Here is an 11,412-nt window from a genome sequence, read left to right as displayed (position 1 = left end):
CCGACGTATACACAAACAACCAGTGCATGGGGGTTTTGTTCTTTGTTGTTGTGCTTGTTAAAATCAAAAGCAAGTCCTACAGCACTCTGGTCCTATTCTCTGTGGGAACCTAAGGGTTCTTGGAACCCTGATTTTGCCAGCTGTAGCCTGAGGTGCTCAGATGACGCATCCACAGTCCTTCTGGCTCTGAAAGTCCATGACTAGTTGATATTAAATGAATTTCCCATTTCAGAATACCAAGTTCCCTCATGTGAAATAGGTCACTGTAGCAGTGGATGGCATGGTTCTACTTAATGGGCTGTTCTTAATGACTTTATTTTGTCACCTTATAAGCAACGCACTCTATCCTCCTTTCCCAATTCAGATGAATCTACTAGTAACTTCAGGTTCACAGTCTGGAAGCATCTACTATTACTGAGCAAACAGAGATTTCTAACCCTTCAATGGACTGAGACTTTGGCAGCAGTGAGCAATCTTACAGTGCGGGGCAGTTGTTGTACTGAAGCAATGTGGTTACGAATACTGCAACATGATAACTCTCACCCAGAAAACCCACCACACAGTCCAGAGCTAAGCCTCCGCCCCTGTCCCAGGGTTCTAACTGGAGTTGACTCTACTTCAAAGAAAGGAAAGCTTGTTTGGCCAAATACCCATGGAGCATTGGTTTCAGGAATGTGACATGCTGTTAAACCACACCGTGTAAGCTTGCGGCCACTGAGATTTTCCAAGGATGAAAGTTTCACTTTTCAAAAAAAACCATGGCACCATGTAAGTCAAAGAAACACAAGGTAGATGGTGTCCAGAAGCACTCTCTCAAAGAACACTTACTATGTGTGAGCAGATTCTGGAGGAGGGCAATAAATTATGCAAATGGATTAAATGTACATGATTAGAATGATGAAAAGCATTTCCTAACCTTGATTAGCATTTCAGGAGGTAGAGAGAAGGGAATGGTGGGGTGATCAGTTCTATATCAGTGCATGGCACTGTATGAAGACTGAGAAAGAGAGAGAAGGATGCTACACACCTAAGGTACAAGTGAGTGGACCGCATGGTCGGCATAGGACAGCTGGGGAAAGCTGTTGTGTATTGGAGCAGACCAGAAACTGCAGGTAGAAGTCATGTGTCACAGGCCTCTGTGCCTGCACCTCATCTGCTCCTGAAGCTCTTCAAGGCAAGGACTTCAGAATGAGCAGGGAGAGTAGAGGAGGGGAGCCTGTCTCCCTGGATTGTTCTTAATGTGTATTTCAAAGTAAAGAAGGTGTCTGAAGAACTGAACTACCACAGAATGAAAGCTCAGAGCTTTGCAACTGTTTCGCTTTGGAAGACAATGGGAGAGCCGTTTAAGTCAACTTCACCACCCGGCTTCTGTATGAAGGCTTGCTCCCTCACCAGATCACAGGTTTCATCACCAAAGAACTCGAGCTGCTTCTTCACATGGCGGCATTGACACCCTCCTCCCCGGCCAACCTCCTAATCATGCTCTGTTCAGAAGAGCAGGTCTGAACCTGTATTTCCAACAGTGTTGACCAGTTGTTTGTGGGAGTCACCACAACCTCTCTACCATCCCGAGAGGTCCTGCTTCCTTTTTAAGACTTTCTTTTATTGTTGCCAGGTGTGGTGCCCACCTTTAATCCTAGCACTCCAGAGGCTGAGGCAGGCAGATCTCTGAGTTGGACAACAGCCTGGTCTACGCAGTTAGCTCCAGGCCAGCCAGGGCTACATGGTGAGACCCTGTTTCAAAACAAACAAACAAGCAAACAGACTTATTTTATTTTTATTATGTGTATTGGGTGGTGTGTGTGTGTGTGCTCCTGGAGGCCAGAAGAGGTCATCAGATCTCCTGGAGCTGGAGTTAAAGACAGTTGTGAGCTACCCAGTCTAGGTGCTGGGAACCACACTCAGGTCCTCTGCAAGACCAGAAGGTGCTCTCAATGACTGAGCCATCTCTACAGCCCCCACAGTGATCTTTCTCAAGGGATGGTTTCAGAATTGAGTTCAGATCATCTAAACACTGACTAGGTTGCCCATGTGTTTGGAAAACTGGGGGTAACGTAGCATAGACCAAAATATGGGCAGTGTGGGAAATACTGAAATCCCCAGTCTACAAGTTGTTGGTGGCCACCTCTGGAGCCAAATGATGGTCTAGGTGAACCTGGAGTGTGTGATCCCTTCCAGAGGGGCCAGGCCTGTTGTGGAGCACTTGCTAAGTTACTTGGCACTTTTCAGCTTCTGACTACCTAGGGCTCAACGCAGCCTTGAACCAGAATGTCCCAACTTTGGATTTCATGGTCACTGGTGGAAAAGCCACAGAACCCCCAGCTTGGCATAGAAGGGAGAAGTCCGCCCCCTTGTGGATCTCTGGGGGTTTGCAAAGTGCAAAAGCCCTGAAACCAAGCAGGGTATGGGAGGGGCGTGGAGCCCCAATTCGCCCATGGCTTGTGAAAGAGTGCTGTAGCAGAGGCAGAAGGGGTGCTGAGATCCAGGAAAGGAAGTTAGGAGGCAGTGACCCTCCGTTGGCTGCAGAAAATTGGAAAGATAATAGGCGAATGTTACTAGCTGTTAGGTAAGGGTTAGGGATGGGCAGGAGAGGCATCAGGAAGTCTTTCCTGATTCCAAAACTCCTGGGGTATCTCCTTATCTGGGTCTGTGCTAAGAGGAGGCTATATAGTCCTTCAGAACATGGATGCTCTCCCTTTCACATCCCTGCCCTGGTAGTGATCTGTGGTCAGTGGCACCACACCTCCGACTGAAGACCAAAGCACAGAAAATGACAAGGGTAAACCCTGCCAGAAGGAGGCAGAGGGCTCAGTTGAGTGTGGTGAGCCCACCTACAGCTCAGGGAGTGATTGCACCCGCCCCCCAACCCTGTGTGGAGTCCTGGGAGCCCCAAGGGCTATTCTCTATGGCCACTGCCCTCTTTCCACAGTTTTGGCCAACTCCTCATCGTTTCTCCATCACGTGGGCACTGACCCACATGCACTTGTACCATAAACACACTTGTCCCAGATAGGTGTGACCCAGGCTCACTCTATGTCCTTTACAACAGCCCACAAACACCCAGCCTCACACCACACACCTAGTCTGCCTTCACTCAGCACCCACAGCATTATCAGAGACTGAACTGGAGGTGGACTTCTGAGGTGGATTCTGGACAATATAACTGAGCTAAAGGTAGCCTTGAGAAGACACGAGCGCCTTCCTCAAAGTTCTCCACATTAAAAAAAAAATTAAGGTGGCTTTTTAAGAAGTTGAATTATATGTTAAAATGGCTCAAGTTTCTTATAGAACTCAGCTGGTGGGGATTCACTGTTTTCAAGTCACCAAAGACATTGTTGTTAAAGGCTAATCACCCGCCAACAACATGCAAAGTGTTGAAATCTTCCTAAAATGGCCTTGTATAAATAATCTGTAATCATGATGCCCTCAAGCTAGCTCAATCTATCTGCAAAGATCTAGAGCAAATGTTATGGAGAGGGCGGACCACCTTTTCATAGTAGAGAATACTGCAGCTTTGGCAGCCCATCTCATTTCTGATTGGTGCAGTCTAAGGCCACAATACCGTAAGGCATTGTGGGTTATTCAATAAGCCCTCCAAATATCAGAAGAATCCAGCAATAAGTAGTTCTACTCAAACACTAAAGTCAGGTAGAATATGCAAGACTAATTGTCAACAGAACGCTGTTCAAACACCTATTTCAGACCACCCGGTTTCTGTGGTATTGCCAAATTCTCGACTTTTAATGAAAATTTTAAAGTCCAAAACCTACAAGCCGTCAGAGGTTCAGTAAGCAGGTTGTGCCATTTCAAAACGGAGAATGTGCTTGCATAAGCAGATCACCGTGGCTAACCTTTCTGGATTGAGTCCGGCCTTCAGTTTAGAAACGTGGCCATGTCAGGGTCAGGACTGCGGCAAACCTGTGCTTTCCAGGAGGTTAGCCAAGGTTCACAGGGTCATGACTGGGCCATTTTATCAGTCATGTCAGCCTCACACCCTACTGCCAGAGACAGATAAAAACTTTATCTGTCAGTGAACTAAATCTGCTCCTACTGCCTCATCTTGACTAAAGAAAGCCTGGGCTCAGCTTATCTAAACCAGCCTTGCCTTTTCCAGCACGGTTTTCAGAAGCAACTTCTAAGTAAAGGTGACACACCAGCAGTTTTCTTTTTTTATTTCATTTTGGTCAAGAACTGTCCATAATCAGAGTGACTGGCTCTGTCTTATCTAAAACATCAACTTCAAAGAGAAGTTCTGCCTCTATGTGATGTGGATTAATTATGCTAACTTAGATGTTAGACATGCTGACCCTGTTACACTAGAATAACGCTCCCCGATGCACCGCCGTCATTACCTTCCCAGAACCATCTTTCTCTACTCTAAAGCCAACAACCAGCACCAAAGGACTAAAATCGCCCTGGGTTCAACTCCCAAAAGCACAAGAGGAAAAGAATCTCAAATTAACTTTGGGCTGGCAACAGGGAGCTGTGCCTCAGTGATAAAGGCTTCCCCTATACTCGTGAGGCCTTCGAACCAACCCCCAGCCCCATAAAATGTAAGTTAATAAATCTAACTTGATTCACTTTGATAATGTTTCAAAATATGGACTCTCAACTACCTTAGAAGAATTTGCAAAAATGCCTTTAGACAGTACACACATAATACATATTTTCTAACATGGAGGGGAACTATGTTTTCACTCTGAATTATTTTAAATACACAAAGTACAACCCTGAGCCAGTCAGTTTTTCCTAACGGGAATTTCTGTTGGTGTGCTTTGTTCTTTTGAGACAGTATCTCTGTAGCCCCAGCTGGCCTTGAATGCCTCTTCTTCCTGCCCTTACCTTCCAAGTACTAGGATTGCAGCCATGGACTATCATGGCCAGCTTGCCAACAAGAATCTTACAAGCAAGAAAAGCACTTTTTAATTTTACTTTATTTGGAAATCATACAAGTTCATTATTTTAATATTTAAAGACCATGGGGCTGTAGTAGAGACATATAAATATTATACTATACATTTAGAAATTAAATAAAGGCAACATGGCACTATTTAAAAAAAAAAAAGTACACTTCAAAGAAGTCCAAGAGTTGAAATACCCATCAGATATCTCCCCGGAAGTGGGTGAATCTTGCAGGGAGATTATCCACAGGGTACACAGTGGGGCTGGTTTTCATTGTAGGAGGTCCGTTTAGAAGCTGCCAATCACAATACCTGGCCAGCTCCACTGTAAATATCTTAAGAAGAATTTTTGCAAACTCTTTGCCTACACAGCTCCGAAGGCCTCCTCCAAATGGAATGAAGCTGAACCTGGATGCATCCTCTGGATGAGACGATATAAAGCGGTCAGGGTTAAATTCCTCCTTGTTAGTGAAGATATCTGCTACATCATGAGTGTCACAGATACTATAAATAACATTCCAGCCCTTGGGAATCTGGTATCCCTGAAAAAAAAAAAAAAGTATGAAGTCCTAAGAACCCACAAGCTGGACTTGAGCTTGCAACAACAAAAGGTTATCACGGATACGTTGGGGTTAAGAGTAGAGGGCAAGTGGAAGGATTGATTCGTTCCTGAATGGAGCATCCATAGAGCAGGACAGTGTAGAAGGCAGTAAGTAAGCCACTACTCAGGGAGGCTGAGGCTGGAAACCATAGCAGAGCAGGCAGGCTGGGGGATGGGGTAGGAGGAGAACTCACATTCAACTCAAAAGTCTTCAAAGCAACCCGAAACCCTCCTGGAACTGGGGGATTCAATCGAAGGGTCTCCTTAATAACACACCCAGTGTATTTAAGTTGCTCCAAAGTTTCCATGTCTAACTTGTTGTCTTGATTGCTCTTGCAAAGCAAGCCCTATTAAAACAGATACAGAGGGCAATGATTCTTGGGCACTCCAATAAAATCAAGCCAGCTGATGTCAACAGGACTGTTACCTAAACCCAAAAGCTCTGGGTGGGAGGGGATAAGTGGGGAATAGCAGCTGATGGCCAGTCCTTTCCTCAGTCCAAATCGACCGCCCATTTTCAGCCAGGGAATGTTGTTCATCAGGTATAAGCGTCATAACCTGTCCCCTCACCAACACTGCCCACCCTGATCAGCTATGGCACTAGTCACGCTATTCATTTTCTTGAATGGGCAAATATCCACGAAAGGAGAAACTGGTAATCTCCACAGTTCTGTAAAAGGTGGAGGAGGAGCAGGAACACAAGGTCAAACTCTGCCCAAGAGAGATCTTAGCACAAAGAGCTGCCTCTTTAATTCAGGAGGCCTAGTCTCTCCCTGACAGGCCCACCTAGCCTTTGGTCCTTCACTTTCATAGCACTGGGTATAGGGAGCAAACTCACTCACTGGAAAGTGGGGGGCGGGGCAGTAGGGGAATGTCCTAGACAAGCAGGGACCCTCTAGAATCCTCCTACCTTACTCTTTATCTCTTCTCGGACTTTCTGGAGAACATGTGGGTAGAGTCCTAGGTAAGCGATCAGCGATGTGGCTGCACTGGCTGTAGTTTCATGGCCACCAAAGAGGAGCTCTGTTGAAGATTGCTTTAGTGCCTAAGGATAGAAACGGAAGTTTATTCAGATCAGCGTGCAATTTTACAGCACCGTTACAAAGAACCGAACTGGGAATATTGTACGGAAGATTACAGGGGTAAACGTTTTTGCTCATAGAAAGTCAAAGAACGCAAACAAAACGCTAAACTCCCTTAATTCTACTCTTCCCCGACCTACCGAGGTAAAGCCTTGGTTTTATTAATACCTCCCAACGTTCTTTTAATCTTTGCAAATGAGACTTTCCCTTTGAACCTCGGGACCATTCCAGTTGCGCAACCACCCTCTTCTACAGCTCTGCAGACCTAGCGTCAACCTTCGGGGTCCATCAGTGGAGTCTGGGAGAAGCTGGGCCCCTGACAGGACACTTTCCCAGGAAGTGTTCTGGAAAGCCAGAGACACCCCTCACCCCTGGCATCTTTTGAAATTGCTACTCACCTGCATATCCAGCCGCTCTCCCCTCTCCCATGAGTGCTCAATCAGGAGCTGCAGTGCGTCCTTGCATTCCCCTTGCGGCTCTTCGGCCCGAAGCCGGCGGATCTTGGCGCGAATGTTCTCCTCGATGCGTGCGTGAATGAGGTTCCTCGCCTTCACGCCCTGAGCGCGGAGACAGCATGGCGGTGAGCGGACGTCAGGCTTGCGCGCCCCTAGCTCCAACTTCGCAAACCGCCCTTACCCGATACAGCCCGCTGAAGGGCACGTCAATGGGGAGAGAGAAGAGATTGCGGGTCATCTCCTCGAAGGCCTCCACCAGCTGCTGCTCGTCCTCTCCGCCGCCCGCCGGACCCGGCTCGCAGCCCAGCAGGATGCGCATGGCGATGCGGAACATGAGGCGCTTCACCTCGGGGTAGACCAGGAGGCCGCGCTCGCCGCAGCTTAGCCACTGCTCCAGACAACTGCCCACCTCCTCGGCGATCACCGGCACGTAGCACTGGAGTGCCTCACGGGTGAAGGCCTGCATAATCACCTGACCAACCCAGGAGTAGAGAGCTTTACAAACTATCTATCCCCCTCCCCTTCCCTGCCCTTCCAAGTACCCTTCCAGGAACCCCCAGCGCCTCCAGTCCTACGCACGTGCTGGCGGGGAAAGCTAAAGTGGATCTCAAAGAAGGTCCTGGTTCCCCACCTCATAAGCCTAGCATTCGCCCGGCTTCTATTTGTCTGAGCCAAGCCAAAGAATGAGGTCTCCCTGCTAGCCAAGGCGTTGCCACCTCGCCCTCACCTTCTTTCGCTGCTTGTGAGAGGAATCGTGCAGGTTGGAGAGGCAGCCGGCGCCCAGGATGGTGCGAACCGACGCGGGCCAGTGCACCGCTACCAACCGGTGCTCTCCCAGCAAGATGCGCCGCACGTTATCTGCGCCCATCACCCGCACCGTGGGCCGTCCAAACAGATGCGTCTTGTAGATGAAGCCGTATTTCCTGCGCTTCATCTGCAGAAACTTCCTCCGCTGCGAGGGAGGTGGAGGAGAGAGACCCGTAACCCGCGTGAGGGGGCGCCGGGGAGCATCTGGCCTCCGTCTAAACCCCTCTTCTAGCCGCAGACGCCTCCCTCGCGAGGACACTTATCCCGGCTTCAGCCCAGGCCCAGAGCTGAGGCGGACTCCCGGGAAGTCCCTTACCTGCAGCACCATCTGCAATGTTTCCCCAAAGAATGGGAAGCCCATGGTCCCGGGGGGCAAAGGGAGGGTGCAGCTGCGGTCGCGGCTGCTCACACAGTACAGGTACCAGAGCTTGGTGGCTGCCAGAAAGAGCAGCAGCGGCAGCACGAAGGTGCAGAGAGCACTGGCCAGCAGCGCCGGGAGCCCCATGACATGCAGCAGTCTCCGCGCCACCTGCCGCCGCCGCCCTCGCTCCGAACCCTGCCGCGCGCCCTCTTTATAGGCCGCCCAGGTTACTGCCCACGTTACCTTGGTCAGACAAATTAGTTCACCCAAAGTTCATCTTTAATTGCGGATCTGGCCCCTAGCTCCTCCTCCCGCGAGGCGCTGCCCAAAATCTTTAACCGTTTGTTCCGCGCCCAGGCAGAGGCGGCGCACTGGCGGCTTCCCTCGGAGCGCGCCTCCTGGGGTGCGGGGCTAGGAACACCGCCTCCCCTATCCCGGATTTTCCGAGCTCCGACTCAGCAGGGAGCGGTTGGGGGCAGGGGAGCGAGTTGTGGATCGGGGTTCCAAGAAGCGGGAATTTGGAGTCCTGGGCTTCCCAGCTGTCTTTCGGTTGTCCCTCGCGCCGGATCGTACCGGCTGTCCCAGCCCGACTTTCATTCACAGGCTTTCATTCACAGGCGCTGCACGGACTTGGAAAGCGCGTTCAGGACTGACCATTCAGTGGACTTGACCCACAGGTTGGGTAAATGAGATCCCAAACACTTCCTGATCTGTGGGGATCCCAAGAAGATCCCAGGGCTAGGGTTCAAGCCAGAGTCTTGGAGGTCAAGTATGACTGGCAGATCGTGAATTCTAGCTCTCTGCAGTTTACCACAAGTAAGCCAGCGCATGAAGTCTTGGAAGTGCTGCTTTAGGATTCAAGGCAAGTAAGCCTTCAGGTCTCTGGGACCCCAGGTATAGCCTTGCACAAGCCGGATTCCCCTGCTCTGAATAAAGCCCAGTGGTGTGCTAAAGAGACCAGTGGCTCCAAAGTCAACGCCCAGCTGTAGTAATACCGCCAAGCTGGCCCAATTCCTATGGCACTGGGGCTTGCAATCCCCCCCCCCCCCCCGCCGCCCAGCCAGGCAGTCGGGAAGAGGGCCCCCAGCTCAGGCAGATATGGAGAGGAAGGCAGAAGGAGGAAACCCAGGAGTCCTGTCCCACCTCGGAGTGCCTGAATCTTGGGCGAGCTATCAAGCTTCCTCCTGTCTGTGTCCATTCCTTAGGAAGAAGGCTATTTCCACTGTTTCCACTGTGTCTACACCTCAAGGCATCTGTGAGTTCCCAAAGGGGGCTTCTGCTTCCAAATGGCTCATTAGGCTGCATTAATAGAATGGTCGGGTTTCAAGGCTCTGGAACTCTTCTCCAGTCTCCCAGATCCCTCCCAATGCAAAGGCACAAACCCTGGTAAGAGGGCTGTTTGGTTCTATGCTTCTGCCACCAGCCATTTGGGAACGTTCAGGGACTCCGCACTGGGGGACGAGTCCCAGGGATTGTGTCGAACTTCCATCAGCAGCTCCTGCAGCCAATACCGAGCTCAAGGGAACTGTGTGATGCGCACACACGCTCTGGGCTTCCCATGACCTCCCGCCACATCGCTTCAGCCAGTGCCACACACTCACTGCCTAGGTTTGGGCACTGAACTCACCAGCGACGCGGAAAACAAACAGAATGACGTGTGTTTGTTTAGAACTGAACACTGGCTCTAGCAAGAGCACACACGCACCCCTTGGGAAGAGTCCATTGAAGATGAAAAAAAAAACTAAAGCTGTTAAATATGTGGCCTCCCAGCGGTGGTCTCCAAGCGACACCCATACCCGAAAAGGTTGTGAGGACCGGCACAAACCTAGCGTCTCTCTAAGCCGGGATGCCCATGGGTCATATTTCGGGGATTCAGAGGTTCCCCCATAGCTCTGTTCAGTGTTTCAGAGGCTCTCGGGAGGCGGGCACTGCCGCTGTCATATCTTGTAAAGATTTGGTTATTGTAAGGACTGCGTACCAGCTTCTGCACCGGCAGGAACGCGGACGGACTGTGCTGGAGGTAATTCTCAGAAATCTCGGCCCGCCCCTTTTTGGAGAGCGCCTCCGGTCGGTGTGCAAAATCGGCCAGCGGGGGCGTGACCTGGGGCACATTCCCAATCCTTTAGCCTGACCCGCCTGTGACCCCTGCAGGCCGGACCGTGACATCCCAGTGAACTCTGACTGGCCACCCCACCAAGTTCAGCGCACGCTGGGTCACAAGATGAGCCCCGCTAGCGCGCTGGAAATGGCCACAGGGGAAAAAAAGAATACTTAAAAAATAATTTAAAAAAATCTAACTGGAAAAAAAAAATCTAACTGGTCGTCAAGATCCGCGGGGCGCCTGGCGGGAAAACACTCAATGTTAAAAATGCCAGATCATTTAAAAACTTCTTGTCGGGGGAGGAGGGGGTCAATAAATTACCAGCCCAATAAGAACTTTGATCTAGGAACTTCACGGAACTTTATTGGGTGGTGGTGGGTGGGGAAGGGGAGGTTGGCTAGCTGAGAAACAAAATGTTTGCCAAACAGTTTTCCTATTGCTAAGGGCTCAGGGCTGTGGGGTCAGGTTTGCGAGCGCAGCTGTCTCTGCTGTTCTGTTTTTGCTAGAGGAAAGGGGTGGCAGGAATCGGGGTGACCAGCACCAGCTCCTGAGCTTTCCCTTCAACCCCCTTTAGGGATCCATACCTGCTGCTCTTCCCAATGCCGGCTGGAGACTGACCCCTGCCAATGTCACCTCAGACGGGTTCCCTTGCCCAAGTGTGGAAATTTAGATTAACTCCGTGTTAAAAGCCTGTTTTGTTTGTGGTTTGGGTTGTGGCTGTTGTGGTGGTTGTTGTTGTGGTTGATAGCTTCTCTGTGCTTTTCACCACTGGGCATTCTCGGGGTTTTGTTTCGTTTCGATTTGTTTTCCTTGTTTGTTCATTGTCTGCCTCTTTCTGTGAACATCAGACAAGAACTACATCTGCGGCAAGAACTACATCTGCTCTTTCCCTAAGAACTCACAGTTGCTAAACCCGGAGCCTATGTGTTCCTCAATAATATGATGCAATGATGGGAAACGAGGGGGAAATTGGAGCCACTCCTGCGTGTTTATAGTTGGTCCAGACCCCAAAGCAAGTAAACAAGTCTCTTTGAACCAGTTTGTCCCGGCTTCTGAAAGGCACCTCCCCATTTGTTTTCTCCCCCAATCAGAATCAACCTTGAT

The 11,412-nt window shown here is 50.0% G+C and overlaps 1 protein-coding gene across 1 annotated transcript; it reads right to left on the bottom strand.

Moving 5' to 3' along the window:
* Positions 1–5,057: 5,057 nt before the first annotated feature.
* On the bottom strand, positions 5,058–8,444 carry Cyp26a1 (cytochrome P450 family 26 subfamily A member 1). The gene is made up of 7 exons (XM_006976639.4): positions 8,163–8,444; positions 7,767–7,991; positions 7,221–7,511; positions 6,983–7,141; positions 6,413–6,547; positions 5,697–5,849; positions 5,058–5,443 (listed from the first exon to the last, which is right to left on the bottom strand). The coding sequence occupies exons 1-7, from the start codon at positions 8,349–8,351 to the stop codon at positions 5,102–5,104; spliced, it is 1,494 nt and encodes a 497-aa protein (XP_006976701.2). The 5' UTR covers positions 8,352–8,444; the 3' UTR covers positions 5,058–5,101.
* Positions 8,445–11,412: the final 2,968 nt, after the last annotated feature.

This window comes from Peromyscus maniculatus, chromosome 1 (genome assembly GCF_049852395.1).
Source record: "Peromyscus maniculatus bairdii isolate BWxNUB_F1_BW_parent chromosome 1, HU_Pman_BW_mat_3.1, whole genome shotgun sequence".
Classification (NCBI taxonomy): domain Eukaryota; kingdom Metazoa; phylum Chordata; class Mammalia; order Rodentia; family Cricetidae; genus Peromyscus; species Peromyscus maniculatus.
The sequence above is the reverse complement of the archived record's forward strand: the minus strand, read 5'-3'. Positions and strand labels throughout refer to the sequence as shown.

Excerpts from the sequence above, each read along its gene's own strand:
- Cyp26a1 (XM_006976639.4), bottom strand. The coding sequence starts at position 8,351 with ATGGGGCTCCCGGCGCTGCTGGCCAGTGCTCTCTGCACCTTCGTGCTG. Across the intron at positions 7,992-8,162 it reads CATTGCAGATGGTGCTGCAG|CGGAGGAAGTTTCTGCAGAT; the intron begins GTAAGGGACTTC and ends CCTCCCTCGCAG. Across the intron at positions 5,850-6,412 it reads GAGAAGAGATAAAGAGTAAG|GGCTTGCTTTGCAAGAGCAA; the intron begins GTAGGAGGATTC and ends CTGTTTTAATAG.